Source organism: Macrobrachium nipponense, chromosome 41, assembly GCF_015104395.2.
Source record: "Macrobrachium nipponense isolate FS-2020 chromosome 41, ASM1510439v2, whole genome shotgun sequence".
Taxonomy (NCBI): Eukaryota; Metazoa; Arthropoda; class Malacostraca; order Decapoda; family Palaemonidae; genus Macrobrachium; species Macrobrachium nipponense.
Genome location: NC_061102.1, coordinates 18233565 through 18250729, shown reverse-complemented (window position 1 = coordinate 18250729; position 17165 = coordinate 18233565). Strand labels below are relative to the sequence as shown.

Here is a 17165-nt window from a genome sequence, read left to right as displayed (position 1 = left end):
AGGCCATACACTGCGGCCTATGAGGTCATCCGGCGTTATAGGAAACTGAGAGTAGAAAGGTGTAAAAGGTAAACAGGTGGAATACCTCGCAGTTGCACTATAGAAGAAAGAAAATATGAATGGGGGTACGGTAAAAGAAATGAAAGGGGTTTTAGCTAGGCGACGAAGGGACGCCGCAAAGAACCTTGAATAATGCCTACGCTATGCACTGGCGGCACTAAACTCCGCCCCCCCCCCCCCCCCCCCCCCACTTTTTTTTTTGTTTTTAATTTTTAGAACTAAATAATGAATGAGTGCTATATATGTACATACGCTAACACTACGAAAACGCCAGCCATGTTTTACTTAAGCCCGGAGCGCTGAACGATACGAGTTGAAAGCTGAATTGAGATAGGATAGCCGTGTTTTATCAGTCACGAGCGCTTGCACTGCCTGTTTGAAGCGGAATGCGAATACGCCGTTTGAATTCCCACCATGAATATATGCGTATGTGTTTATTCTGCTACATGCGTATGAACAGGAAGTCAAAAGGTAGGATGTTATATACGTGCATATGCACTGTTCAGAAAACTAATTTTTTTTATGTAAGTTTATATGGACGTTGCTGGTGACTGAAAGAGAAAAAAATGGGAAATGCTGAGGTAAATTGATAACTTAGTACATTGGGCCCTACATGGTTGAAATGACAAGATACGCACAGATAAACAAAGTAGCAAAATAACAGCATAAAAGTTTATAAAACTGTTTGGCCATAAAGAAGAATGCAAGAGGATCATTTTGGTTAAAAAGTAAATAAGAACTGGACTCACTGACCAAAAGACAGGGAAATCAGATATTGGTGGTCTGTCATGAAGGCAGTTTTGTTAACAGTGATAAGGGCCTTGATAGCCAGCAAGCACTTAGCGCTTGCAAGCTCAATAACAGCAGCGTCACATTACTGAAGGTCAGTCAACTTCTGGGATCGGAATATAAAATTTAGGCCGACGGCCAAACGCTGTGACCAATGAGGTCATTCGGCGCTGAAAGGGAAATTGAGAGTAAAGGAGGTTTTGAAGTTGTAACAGAAGGAAATAATTGTTAGGAGAGGGTGGATGGCAGGATTTAACAAAGGTAATATGAATGGAGTTACGGTAAAAGGACTGGAAGGGGTTACAGCTAGGGGTCGAAGGAACGCTGCAAAGAACCTTTAGTAATGCCTACGCTGAATGACGTCACTATCCCACTACGGTAAGAAGAAAGATATGGCAATATGAAAACCTCGCAGTCGCACTAAGAAACCTTTGCTAGGAGAAGATGGACAGCACGATGGAGGAAAGATAATATAAACGGAAGTACAGTAAAAGGAATGAAAGGGGTTAAGGGGACCATCTGGTTTACAGCTGACGAGATGCAAAGGACGGAGGCAACAGCAAACATGAAGACTAAGATTCTGCCGTTTCCTGACGTCTGTGGTCGATGATAACAACAAACAAGATGATCCCCGGGACAACGAGGCATCCTACGTTGATCCTTTGTTTGCGTTCGGTCGCGGAAAAAAAAGGATTGCGAGACGAGCGCCATTTTTGTTTGCACATTATTGCTGGTACGATTTATTAAAAAAAAAAAAAAAAAAAAAAAAAAAAAAAAAGTGGGTAAGAGACATTACAATTGGCAGAAGATGCATATGAGTCATTTGTTATAGTTCGTGAAATGGGAACATTTATAAACTTTGGCCCAAAGGCCAAGCGCTGGGACCTGTGAAGTTATTCAGCGATGAAAGGGAAACTGAAGGTGAAAAAAGTTTGAAAGGTATAACTGGAGGAAAACCTCGCAGTTGCACTCAACTATCAGGGGAGGATTTAGAAGATTTAGAATAAAAACGGAGGTACAGTAAAAGGAATGAAAGGGGACTGAAGCTAGGAGACGAAGGGGAGCTGCAAAGAACCTTAAATAACGCCTGCAGTGCACCGCGTGGGGTTCACTGACGGCACTAGCCCCCTGTGGAGGTGGAACAGGAAGACACTCAAGACTGCGTGCAAACATGAAAATCACACCACTTTCTTTGGGTCTCTCATTATGAAAATGCACGAAATGAACCAAACGTAGGAACCCATTCTTATCTTATCAGCAGTTGTGTTGAATATAGACTTCCCCGCTGACTGACCCTCATATAAATTCTTGCTTCATTTCGAATACCTGACGTGAAACACACTACCTTCGATTTTGCCTATACGCTGAGTTTTGTTCAGCGAGATCGCTAAATAAGCAGGCTTCCTTCCAGCTTTAAAATAATAATAATAATAATAATAATAATAATAATAATAATAATAATAATAATAACCCAAAATACTTTCACGGTTACCTTTGGAACATACTACCTTCGTTTTTGCCTATACGCTGACTTTTGTTTAGCGAGATCACTAAACAAGCAGGCTTCCTTCCAGGTAAAAAAAAAAAAAAAAAAAAAAAAAAAAAAAAAAAAAAAAAAAAAAAAAGACAGAATAACCAAAATCATCTTTCATGGTTTAAGCCTCAGAAACATACTACCTTCGCTTTTTTGCCTTATACGCTGACTTTTAGTTTAGCGAAGATCACTATATAGCGAGATCACTAAACAAGCAAGGCTTCCTTCTCAGGTAAAAAAAAAAAAAAAAAAAAAAAAAAAAAAAAAAAAAAAAAACGTAACGGAATAACCCAAAATAATTTTCACCGGTTACCATTGGAACATTACTACCTTCGTTTTTGCCTTATACGCTGGAGTTTTGTTTTGTTTAGCGAGATCACTAAACAAGCAGGCTTCCTTCCAGGTAGAAAAAAAAAAAAAGTGACAGAATAACACCAGAATACTTTCACGGTTACCCCAGAAACATCCCTTCTCTCCCGGCATCTGACTCACGAAATACGAGTCCGTTGCATTAGTCGGTTCCTCGTGGACTGTCAATAAAATGTTTCCCGCATCCTTGACGTCGGATGAACCCGCTCCCTGGGCACCAAGCACTCTCGCGCCCAAGAACGCCCACTAACTTCTCTTTTGCATGTTTGATGGCTTCTGAATGAAGTTATTTCAGTTGCTTGTCCTTCGAATTTGCCGATTTTCCTCTGGGTCATTTACGTCACATATCTGATTGCTCGATTTTTTTTTTTTTTATATAGAATTATGGCATTATGCCAAGCACTGGGGGCAACTAAGGCCAATGAGCTCTGAAACGGAAATGGACAGTACAAGGTTTGAAAGGTAACAAGAAGTTGCACTAAGAAACACTTGTTGGGAGAGGGTGGACAGTAAGATGGAAGAAAGAGAATATGAACGGAGGTACAGTAAAAGGAATGAAAGTAGTAGAAGCTAGGGGCCGAAGGGACGCTGCAAATAACCTTAAGTAATGCCTACATTGCACCGAATGAGGTGCACTGACGGCACTAACCCCCTAAGGGACTGATTGTTCGAACGGAATCTCAAATCTAGACCAAAGGCCAAGAGGTGGGATATGCGAGGTCATTCAGCACTGAAAGAGAAATTGAGAGGGAAAAAGAAGGTCTTAAAGGTGTAACGCGAGGAAAACCTGGGAGTTTCACTTCAAAAGAAAAGCGCCTCAGAGGCGTGATCGGTATGGTCTTGGCCTGCCACCTCGGTGGAAGCGAGTTCTATTCTCGGGCATTCCATTGTAAAGCCGTAGATCCCGTTGCTGAATAACCACTGGTTCCATGCAACGAAAAAACACCATTCAAACAAACAAAACAAACAAACACTGTAAAAAAAATTGTTAGCAGAGGGTAGAAAGTAAGACGGAAGAAAGAGAATATGAGCGGCCGGACAGAAAAAGAAAACGAAAGAAGCAGCAGCTAATGGCTGAAGGAACGTTGCAAAGAACCTTCACTAAGGCCTACAGTGCACCGCGTCAGGTGCGCTGACGGCACTAATCCCCCCTTAGGGAAAGATTTGATTGTTCACAGGTTGATTAGATCCCTTTTATGGAATTCTTGTCAAGCAGCTCGTAAGAGCGACTCCTGGCTGCTTCTTGGCACCGTAACAGAGATCTTCCATTCCTTCACTGCAGAACATTGGATCGGCCTCTTGGTACCAGTTACAGAGATCTCCCATTCCTTAATTGCAGAACATTGGATCGGCCTTCTTGGTACCAGTTACAGAGATCTCCCATTCCTTAATTGCAGAGCAGTGCAAGGATCTTCTTGGTACCAGTAATAGAGATCTTCCATTCCTTCACTGCAGAACAGTGCAGTTGGTCTTCTCAACAGCCGTAACAGAGATCTTTCATTCCTTCACTGCAGAACAGTGTAGTGGTCTTCTTGGTACCAGTAACAGAGATCTTTCATTCCTTCACTGCAGAACAGTGCAATGGTCTTCTTGGTACCAGCAACAGAGATCTTTCATTCATTCACTGCAGAATAGTGCAGCGGTCTTCTTGGCACCGTAACAGAGAGCTTTCATTACTTCACTGTAGAACAGTGCAGTGGTCTTCTTGGTACGAGTAACAGGGAGCTTTCATTCCTTCACTGTAGAACAGTGCAGGGATCTTCTTGGCAGCCGTAACATTAATCTTTCATTACTTCACTGCAGAGCAGGGGAACGATCTTTTCAGCATTAACAGATACCTTTCATTCCCTTTACTAAAGGGAATGAAAGGTATCAGTGAAAGTCTCCTCAAGAGGACAATGAGATCATTTATGCACATTTACAGCAAAATAGTGCACCGGTTTTATTGGCTACAGTAACATATCTTTCACTCCCTTCACTGCAGATCAGTACGATGATCTCTTGGGCAGTAGTAGCAAAGCCCTATTATACCCTTTAATACAGAACAATCCAACAGTCTTCTTGGCATCAGTAACGAGAGGTCTTGCATACCCTTTACTTCAAAACAGGGGACCAGTCTCACAGGCATCGCTCCTAACATTAATGTTCGTAAGTTTAAGGGAAGTTGCAATGCCCCTGTAAAACAAAACAGTTCCTCGTTGGATGAGTGGTTTTCGCGCGCGGCTACCAATACGGTGGTCCGAAGTTCGATTCTCGGCTCGGACAACACGGAATCAGAGGAATTTATTTCTGGTGATAGAAATTCATTACTCGACATAATGTGGTTCGGATCCCACAATAAGCTGTAGGTCCCTATTGCTAGGCGACCCATTGGTTCCTAGCCACGTAAAAATGTCTAATCCTTCGGGCCAGCCTAGGAGAGCTGTTAATCAGCTCAGTGGTCTGGTTAAACTAGGTTATACAACTTGTAAAACAAAACATTTGGTTTCCAAATACGAATCCCAAATAGCCTACGGATAATGAACTGCAGATTTGACTATTACAAAATCCCTTACCTCTCGCAATCATAACCAAGAGAATATAGAACATATAGTGTACTTGAAAAAAGTACGATGCAATTGCAAAAGTATGTGAATATTGTGCATTATGATTATACACAGGAAATCCAGGCTATGCTGGTGGTAAAATGATTTCATACAAAGGTGAACGCAGGGAAGGAGTTTTCTTTGTTACAATTATATTTCTGGGAGACAACAGGAAGAGGTTACCTAAAGGGGAAACGTCAACAAACAATTTCAATTTTCGACAAAATAAACACTTCGCATCTTAAAAGCACATCTACGTCATTAAAACTAAAGCATTGATGTCTAACTGACTGATCTAGTGAGTAATTAAGTGAGTGGGTTCTGTCAGCTGGAGAAAGGCAGCCTTAATGGAGTTATATCGAAGAATGGTGTTAGCATAAACAAGAAATTGTAAGTCTTCATTTACAAGAAGAAGAAGAAGAAAAGGAAGAAGAATGAAGAAGAAGAAGAAGAGAAGAAGAAAACAAACCTCTAAGCTAAACCTGGACCCAGGCCACATACCATATTAGTAAAGTAAACTGCCTCCCTTCGGCGAGTACTATGCCTCATAATCGAAGCACAAATATGCCCCTAAAAGTACTGACTTTAGGCACCAGTAACCCGGGAAGTTACAACGCCATTTAACCCAGTCATTCAATCGATCAATCGCATTGAACAGCAGCGATTAGAAAAAAATACGCGTTCAAAACCTAGATGGTTATTCCATTTCATCCAATATTAATATACTCATGAATTATTTCGTTAATATATCTCCTTTCGCTTTCTTTTTCTTCCCTAAAACAAATACACACATACTGTATGCATGTATGGAATTATACCAATATATCCAATATATTATATAATTATATATTAGTAAATTATATATTGTTATATTAAGTATATGTATAATTATATTAATATATGTGTGCTGTGTGTGTGTTGTGTGGTGTGTGGGGGTATATATTAATATATATATATATACTATGTATTCAATATATATATTATATATATATTTATAATTTATATATATATATTATATATAATTATATATATACAATATACATTATATTATATTAAATATATATTATAATATATACATAATATTATACATAGTATATAATTAACATATATATATATGTATATATAAGTTATTATATATAATACTATTATATTATGATATATATATATTATGTATTATTATTATGTATATATATTATATGTAAATATATATAATATAATGGTTATATTATATAATGTTATATGTTATTATATACTAATGTTAATATATATTATATGTAAATATTATTATATATATATAATATGTATTATTATAATTATATAGTATTATATTATATATATAATATATATTTAATATAATTATGTTAATGGTATATATTTGTTAATATGATAATTATATATATTATATATATATATATTCTTACACAATTAAACATTAGTAGTATATGTATCTTTATACATATATATACTCTATATATATTACACATAAACATTATATATATGTTAATTTATGTAATATTTTGTATTTAATATGTATATACAGTCATATAAAATGTGTATATTATATATTTATATAATCCCTCCACATAAATGTAAATAAAACTTAAAAGCTTTACCACAAATCTATCATCTAACAACAGACGACAACCCACGCAGTGACAATACAACAAAATAATTGTGAGCTGTACATAATACGCTGACATATACTATATAGCTTACGAAAAAGAAAAGCAAATAACAGTTCGTCTACTGGACTTCAGCCAAAGACTTCGTGGCCAAGATCATAGGAAAACAATTATAGCTTTTGAAACAGTCTCTAGAACATATATATATATATATATATATATATATATATATATATATATATATATATATATATATATATATATAATTAGTATAGCTCTACATTTAAGCAATACTTGTTTCATACTTATTATTTGATACTAAGCAAGTATTTGACTGCTGTTGAAATCTAGTCTATGCTAGAAGATAATGTAATAATAAGGAATAGGAAGTAACACGAATAAGAACAAATACATACACAAAAAAGACAAATAGGCAAAACTAGCCTGGAAATCAGATTGGGTAACAGGAAATTCTCATCTTCCGTCATAAACTGGGCTACAAGGGCTTATCTTACTATTACCATTACATATATATATATATATACTATATATATATATATATATATATATATATACTATATATATATATATATATATATATATATATATATGATATATATATATATATATATATGTGTGTGTGTATGTATGATACACACACACACACACACACACACACACAACACACATATATATATATATATATATATATATATATATATATATATATATATACTGAACCCGTGTTTGTCAGTTACAACGAATCTACCCTCATCCGACAGATATCCAAGATTCATTCCTTTCAAATTGGTAACTACGATTTACCACGATTTACCAGCATTTTTCTCAATAATCAACTACCTACGCATTGTAATAGCTACTAGACAGCACCTGGCATTGGGTTAACATGCTGATTCAGTACGAGGAGCTGCACATCTATTGGCGTTAATGTTACCAATTGCCGATTTGACAGATTAAAAATTTTCATAAATATGCGATTGATAAGTAATGATGTAAGGTATTAAATGATATGAAAAAGAAACTGGAGAGACAGCAGCTATTCTGAGAAAGAAGGACTGCGACGGGAAGAAGCAGCCGATTCAAATCACGAGAACGGGAGGCAGCAGAAACTTATCACGGCGCGCAAATCCGCAGATGGCTGCTGGCTTCTGAACCCGAGGGCTAATTTCCAAGAGACCGCTAACGACCCAGAGATCAAAGAAGCAATATGTCACCGCGCCCGGGGGGCCTAGACCGAATCCCGATTCCGTAAAAGCGAGCCTCCGTGATTTGATTCTTTCCGAAGGCCGCTGCCGTACGAATGGAGATGGAGTAGGAGACGTAAGAAACGTCTCGCTGCCTAGAGGATTCTTTAGACTTGGCCTAGATAATGTTCTAGAGTCTAAAGTAGACCGACGTTCTTCAAACCAAGGTCTGGCTCAGACAACCCCGTCAGAATTAGATTCGATCAGAGATCTTTTTTTTTTCTTTTTTCATTCCGTAGTCATAAGAGCAACGTGCTGCTAATGGAAGTGGTTTATAAGTACTTAAAGCAAGATAGTTTCGAAGGAGTCTTTAATAGGAAGTTCCCTATAAAAGAAACACTCAATCCAGTATTCACCAAGAGCAGTACTGAAATACTGTGACCAGTCCATCTGCAAAATTGCTTTAATTTCATATATATATATATATATATATATATGTATGATATATATAATATATATATATGTATATATGCATATATATTATGGGTGTGTATTGATATATATATAGTATATCTATATATATATATATATATATATATATATGTATATATATATCTATATATATATATATATATATATATATCCTATATATATATATTATATAACGTATGCTAGAAAATATAGCAATAAATGTCAGTCCCTCTGCATTACAAAAATAAATAAGGATTCTCCACTGAGTCAAATTTATCCTGAAACATGGAAAATTTTTTGTTTGCCAGGGTTTGGACGCACTTATTATTATTGTACTTGGTAAGCAGACCCTCTCCCAAGCATACTTTATTCAAAGTAATGGCTACTTCAGCAGTGTTACGCTATTCGAAAAATAGAGAAGAATCTCTAAAAGTGTAACGCTGCTGAAGTAGCCATTACTTTAATAAAGTATGTATGTATGTATGTATGTATGTATGTATGTATGTATGTAGTATGTATGTATGTATGTATGTATGTTATTATTATTATTATTAGTATTATTATTATTATTATTATTATTATTATTATTATTATTTTGCATCTACCTACATAACAATGCAAATGAAATGAGCCTACACTGGGAGCTATAATAAAATAAGATACCCTTGGGTTGAATGAAGGGGAAAAAGAACGAACGAGAAATAAATACACAGTGAATAACGACTGATAACACGAAATAAGAGAAAATAAAACTGCAATATGACTGACAACGAATTCAAATAATACCTAATTAAATAATGAGTAACATAAAACCACCCCACCCCCAACCCGCCCCAGAGTAAACAGTACCTCAGTGCACCCAAAAGCAAAGGAACCCTACAGAGACAATGTTACACCCAAAAATATGAGAACAAAGAAACCCACTGTGACTATGTTATAGACCCACTGAGACTATGTTAAGGACAAAGAAAACATGGGTTTGAATGGTCCCCCTCCAGCTTACTGTAACAGAAATGTAACTCCGATATACTCCAGAAGCTGTAATTAGCAATAGAGATATTCCAATCAATTCAGAAAACAAAACATTGCTGAAAGAAAGGGGATGCTGAACGCCCGCAACAATTAGTGATAACTCGTGATAATAATGATTACTTAGTACTATCGCAGTGATTATAATGATTATTACCATTATCTCAATTACAATGATTGTTACCATTATCACAATTATTACAATGATTATTACCATTATCCCAATTATTATAATGATTATTGCCGTTATCATTGTCATTATTTCAATTATTATGTGATTATTGCCATTATCTCAACTGATTGTAATGATATATATAATATATATATATATATATATATATATATATATATATATATATATAATATGTATATACGACGATCACATATATATAATATATTATACACACACACGAACGAACACATATATGATATAATGTATGTGTACATGCATATACTATATATGGATGTATGTACATGTATATGCATATAAATATATACACAGTATAATGTGTGTGTGTGTGTGTGTGTGTGTGTGTGGTGTGTGTGTGTGTCATGAATGTAAGCTGATGACCTTCACCGTGCGCTGGAGGAATGGAAAAACAAAATATTTTTCGAGGCATCTGAAAAAATGCTACACCATCTTTCTGTCGGAGTCCTGCACTCGAACTTTATTTTCGAGTGAACAGCTGCAGTCGTGCGTATGGAAATGCGCACGCATAAATCTACATGAATAAAAGTAAATCAAAATTATTTTGTTTATTTACATAAACCAGAGAAGGCATCAGGTTCCATAACAATACTCCAAAGATGCTACCAATGGTTCATAAACGGCTTATGCATTTCAACTGTGTTGTCTTCATATATAATCAATCGTCAATAAAATACAAATACGTTAATAATGAAAACTAGATCTGTATGATGGTGGAAAATGTGTTAGTCATATAACTGCAAGTCAAAAGGCTTATATAAACCTAAAGGACATGCATGAGACTACGCATAATTTCATTTCTCCATACCGCGTGCAGGGTTCACTGGGATCAGCGTGTTTAACCCGCAAGCTTTAGGTAGCTTAGACTGAAGTGCGAAACGCATATAAAGAATGGACACTTGGCAAGTTGAGATTTAGTTCTGGAGACAAGTAGCAAGCCTAGTGTGGACCTTGGAAGTCTAAAAAGGCAACAGAGGCCAAAGTATGGATCAGAGACAGAGACAGGAACGAATTGTTCTATACAGAATGGGGCAGCGATTTTACGAAGAGAAAACAACGAAGAACCTTTTATTAGTCTAGAATGAAAACAGCAGAAACCCACTGAGATGATAGGCTGCCTAGCCAATACCCAAGAAGCCAAATATGAAAGAACAAGAAGAGGGAGAAGGCAAAAGAGAAGAGGACAAACGAAAGGCTGTGAATTCCATCGGAGATGTCCCAAAAGATGAGCCTAAAAGAAAGATGGAAAAAGGGAGAGAGTCTTAATGAATCTCTAAGGCAGAAGCGAGTTTAGTCGAGTGCAGCGGAACCGGAAGAGGGAATTCCAAAAGAAAGTGGAAAGAGAGAGAGAGAGAGAGAGAGAGAGAGAGAGAGAGAGAAGAGAATCTTAGGTGGTGGAGAGGCAAAAGGGGTTGGTAGGGCCGGGTATCTATGGTCGTCGGGAGGGAGGTGTGGGCGGAGGCGGAGGACCGGATGAGGGGAGGGGAAAGAGGAGCCACCTCGCTTACGTCTGCGTGCAACAGGTGGGGGGAGGGGCGGGGGAGGAAGCACTGATCTAGGGAAACGAGCGATAGAAAGAAAGAGGGAGAAAAGGAAATGGCGGGAGGACGAGAATAAGCAGGAATAATAACAGGAAAGGGAGACGTCAAGAAAAATGAACGGTAATGAATATGAGGAAATAAATGAATGGAGGGAGAAGCCGAGTTTCCATCGTGTAGGAGTGGAAATGACCACCCACAACATGAAACACCAGGCCGACCAAACATTAAGACTACACCAACAGGAAATATTTTGGTAAAATTGCATATAGTCTAGTGAACATATAACACGAAGCCGAGAAAACACATACGAACGTACGCAACCCCTTATTACTAACATGAATATAAAGCTAACTAACACACAACCGGACAAGGATATGCAGGGAGTACAGGAAGGTGGGGGGAGGGCTGTAGCGGAAGGGTACCGAACATCAAGTAAGCAAACATACAAGGCAGGTGGTAAACAATCGGACCTTTAGTAGATGAGATAATAGATGGCGCCTCGCGAGGGTGGGAAATTGGATTAGCCGAAGCAATATTTGATTATTAATATCAACTAATGGGCAGCGAAAGCAAAGCAACTTGGACATGAAAAGACACAAGCAGTCACAAAGCCAAGAAACTGAATGGTAATCATAAAACTATCATCATAATAATAGCAATTTCCTTAACTAGGTTAAGAGTATTTAGCTTATATTAATATAGTATATACAGTGTTTGTGAGCTAAGCTGGACGAAAAGTGCTTTGCTTACCCTTCGCATCACACGAAGTGAGAACGATGAAGTCTTCATTTTGCCTGATATTTAGCTTGCTCGCTAAGTTGGACAAGGAGGGGGATACGTTCTATTTTTGAAAGAAGGTAGAAAGGGGTGTGCTGAGTTCACTTGGATGAAGAGAGGGGTGGAGAGGGCTCTAGATTATCACTATGATCTATTCCAAGATGCACTAGAACGTTCACACGAAAAGGATTTCCGCTCTTTTATACTATAATGCCATGCTGTTCACACTCATGTTGGTACAGAAATAAACATCTGCGTCTAAGGTTTCTAGTTCGGTTATCCGGTATAAATCCTCTATGCTGTTATCACAACAGACCACTATTCTACAAAATATATATTGGCTCTTTTTGTATACAAATATTTGCTTTTGCGTTCGTACATGGAGGGCTTCGAGGATGTTTCCCAAGAGAATGTGCAGGTGGAAGTCACTTAAAGGTAATACATAATTATATATATATTTATAAAAATAAGAGGAGACGTGTTAGATCACCGAGAAATAGAAGGATTTGTTTTTTTCTAACTTAGATTGCTACTGTTGTTGGTGGTATTTTGTTCTCTTTATTAAACACAGGTCTTGCTGAAGAAGGCAAGCATCCTATTTGGGGGAGAGAGATGATTGTAGAAAGACTGTTGTTGGAGAGAGAGAGAGAGAATTGTTGTTGTTATTGTTGTTGCGGTGGAGAAACAAGAGAGACCCTTTCAACACACTCTCACACACTTTCTCTCTTTATATCTGTCACTCGCTCTAATTGTCAGTCTCTCTCTTTTTCTGCTGATGTACGTACGTCTCTTTATCCTTTATCTGTCTCTCTTTCTCTTTTCATCTCTCTCTCTCTCTGGTAGCTGCTAGAAAGGCAAGCTATAACCCAGCCTACCTCTTCTTCTCTAGCCTGCGATTAGTGAAAGACCCCTACGATGATGTTGATGATCTCCCGACTACAGGCCTCGAAGCAGTGCTTTCGTTCGCTTCTTAGGGGATTCAAACAGTTGTATGCAGGTTCTCAACAGGTGCTAAGGACAGCTGGGGCAGGTGGTAGAACAGCTGCTGTGTGTGTGAGAGAGGAGGAGTGGTCGGAAGCAGAGTGGAGAGAATGAGAAGGGATGGCCCGGACTGGCAATCGGTGGCCGAGTGTTGCTCTCTCTCTCTCTCACACACACTCTCGCTCGCTCTCTCTTTCCTTCCCTCTCTCTCTCCCAAGACCCAAACGTTGCCACATGTGCGATAAATCGCTCCTCCTCCAACACCACCCAAGAGCCCCACCCATGTGCGTGTGTTTGCGTGTGCTTCCATCAGTGTTCCTGGGTGTGTTTGCGTGTGTGTGTGTGATTGCGTGCGTGCGAGAACACGAGTGATTGAGTGGTGTGATGCGTAGGTGACAGCCGTATGTGTGTACCCCCATTACATGCAAAAATCGTGCAATCAGGAAGCTAATCAGCAAAAAATAAAATAAAAGCAAGGGACAACTGCTTTTGCTTTCTTGAAATGTTCGTCGTTCCTTTGCTTTCTGTTCTCTAAGACTAGTTACTGTTGCCTAGGTTTCTGTATGGACTAATATAATCTCTCTCTCTCTCTCTCTCTCTCTCTCTCTCTCTCTCTCTCTCTCTCTCTCTCTCTACCCGCTGGCGGAATGAAAATTATTCCAAATGCCTCCATACAAAGAGGTTGAGCTTAAAAGAGAAATTATACTACGTACGCTTTCTCTCAATGAGCTCGAATGTTAATGACATTTCCTCCTAATGCCATAATAACCGTATGATTAAAATACAATTATGTATATATATATATATATATATATATATATATATATATATATATGTGTGTGTGTGTGTTGTGTGTGTGTGTTGTGTGTGTGTGTGTAAAGGAAACATTAGTACACAGAAGAGCAATAAGTTCACATTCCCTACAAATCCAGCAAGATAAATAAACAAACAACAAAAAACCAAATAATTTAGTTTCCAATGGCCCAACTCCCCGACAAAAACGTCAAGTACTTCAGCATAAAAATTCTTTAGCCTATCGGCCAAGAAATAACGAGAATATTTCTCTCATTCTATTGTACTATAAATTTCCAAAGTATGTTCCGGCATTTTCCTCTTCCGTAATGACGATACGAACCAACTCGCAGACTTACTTAAAAGCTTCATCCACTCAGGACTGAATCATGTACAAAAGTGTCAATTTAACCGTTAACAAAGTCATTAAAAATTCAACTGTTAAAAAATCACTCTAAGTCTAAGACTTCAAGAAAGACTTAACAAACCTCGCAGGAAATTAGCTCCACTATTTACACTGGAAAAGAAGTGCCATTAAAACATGTTTCATTTCTTCAGAAACATAGGAAAGCTTGTCTCCTAAAAGTAGACGTCAGTCATTCTATCTGACCTCATTTTTGCTGTCAATTTAAGTGCAATTACCTCAAGACATTACTGCTCATGGTATGAGCGCAAGTCCCTTTCTATCCCACACCAAAGAACATCACACTTACACTGGCTAGACCAAATCTATGGAGACAAGTACATAATTGCCACTGGTTACCCCATATATTAGAGGTACATATTCGGCTACAAAAATATTGATCTTTAAAAACTCAGTGGAAACAAAAACAAAAACTATTTCGAAGATTATATCCTTCCAGTCTTAAGGGAACTCCATGAACACTTAATAAATTCTTTAAAAGAGTTTAAATACTTTGGTCTTTAGAAGCTCACTATGAATGCTTACGAAAAAGAAAGCTTGTTTCGAAACCCAATGACCACCCATAAAAAGTATCTGTATTAAACTCGCCAAAACTTTAAATCTCTTCTCGAAAAGGCACACCAGTGGTCTTCGGAATCTAAAAAATCATTCATATCCCAAATTACGTTCAAAATCTTCAGCATATTTGCTTAATTTGTCCACTGGTAATTATGAATGAAAAACAAAAACTTCCTTCTGTCAGGAGAGGACTTTTTCATTACATCATGAGATAAAGATTTTTTCTATTATTATTATTATCTTCAGAAAAATCTCCCATTGGTTTTTGGAGAAGCAGATGCTCTAGCCTAGATTTATATACAAAATTGTATGAATGACAAAATGAAGACAGTTATATCTCAACGTCTGACAAGCAATACAAAGGAGGTAAGGTCCAGTCCAAGAGCTCTAGAGAACAATAGGTAGAACAGCTTACGCACAACAAATAAAGAATGCACAGGACAGCTACCACGCGACAGAGTTGAAGTACTACAACAGAATTCCCAGAATAGGCCGAGTCATTAACCGGAACCTCTCCAGATACGAGTATGACACCACAAAGCGCATAAATCATGTGATACCTAAAGAGCACACCCAGCTCTCTTGAGGCAAACGAAGCTATTCCAATGACAGATGAAGCTAAAGACACACCATGTGATCCAACTATAGATAGATGCTCTCCTGAGCCAAAATATAATGACAAACGTGATAGGCCTAAAACCCAAAAATTCTAAAGTATGTTCGGAACGACAGCGGAAGCACTACGGATGAAGAGACAGAAATGAGAGTAGTCATCTTGGTAGCAGTTATACGACCCCAGTTCTTCCTTGGTTCCATCTGGCCCCATTCAGCGATGATATATCACGTCCCGCCATCAGTAGTAGCAGCATCATCACGCGAGATTAGGCAAGACTGAGAAGGAGCTGACAAGGGAAAGGAAGATCACTTGCTTGTTTGTTTGTACGGTGTTTTCACGCTGCATGGAACCGGTGGTTATTCAGCAATGGGACCAACGGCTTTACGTGACTTCCGAACCACGTCGAGAGTGAACTTCTATCAACAGAAATACTACACATCTATCACCCCTCAATCGAATGCCCGAGAATCGAACTCGCGACCATCAAGGTGGCACGCCAGCATTATACCGTCCAAGCCACTGAGGCGGTAGGAAGATCACTTGGGAAAAGTAGAACCATTTGCATGTGAATGGGTGGCATACGGGAGGTCATTTGGAATATGTCACTGATGACGAGTACAGATTCCTCTAACTATAACAAAGACCGTTCCCAAAGGCTTTCCAGACATCTTTTCCGACGTTAAATGGATCCATGACAAAGGACTGCGATATACCTTGCTCTCATTTCATCGTCATTTAACTGGAGATGAATGATGCTTAGACCGCAATGAAAAAGGAATGTCAATCATTTGACTAAACGTGGTTGACTGGGCCAAAATATTATTTGTGATAAACATCACTCAAGCTAACAATACTCCCTTCCATGTCTAATATTTTTATTTTTATTTCATCATAAAACTCTACCTTTAAAAATCATTTCCCTTCAGCGTTTAAAACATTAGCTTTGTATATTAATAAAGATTCTTTATAGTAGAACTTCTCCAAATAAGCCTTCAATGTGAACATATTTTACCTTAAACCAGGAACTTTCTAATCTGCTACGGAAGCCCTGTTCCCAGACTTGTCATACGGAATGGAACATTGAGTTTAGGCCAAGCACTGGGACACATGAGGTCATTCAGCACAAGAAAGGAAACTGAAACCAAATAGGTTTAAAAGGCGGAACTGGAAGAAAACCTCAAAGCAGTTGCCCTATGAAACAATTGTTTGTTTGTTTGTTTGTTTGTAAGGTGTTTTTACGTTGCGTGGAACCAATGACTATTCAGCAACGGGACCAACGGCTTTACGTGACTTCCGAACCACGTCGAGAGTGAACTTCTATCACCAGAAATACACATCTCTCACCCCTAAGTGGAATGTCCGAGAATCGAACTAGCGGCCACATAGGTGGTTCGCCAACACCATACCGACCACGCCACTGAGGCTATATGAAACTATTGTTAGGAGAGGGTGAATAGCACAGTGGAAGAAAGACAATATGAATGGAGGTACAGTAAAAAGAATGAAAGGGGGTGCAGATAGGGGCCGAAGACACGCTGCAAAGAACCTTAAGTAACGCGTACGGTGCACCCAATGAGGTGCGCTGATGACACTAAACCTCTACG

General features: G+C 38.1%; 1 protein-coding gene across 1 annotated transcript in view; it reads right to left on the bottom strand.

Moving 5' to 3' along the window:
- Positions 1-13316, bottom strand: part of LOC135212556 (neo-calmodulin-like) — a 673130-nt gene extending 659814 nt beyond the window's left edge. Inside the window, exon 1 of the mRNA XM_064246096.1 lies at positions 12164-13316. Within this exon, the coding sequence (XP_064102166.1) occupies positions 12164-12202 (39 nt within the window). The 5' untranslated portion in view covers positions 12203-13316. The remainder of the gene's footprint in view (positions 1-12163) is intronic.
- Between the last annotated feature and the right edge of the window lie 3849 nt (positions 13317-17165).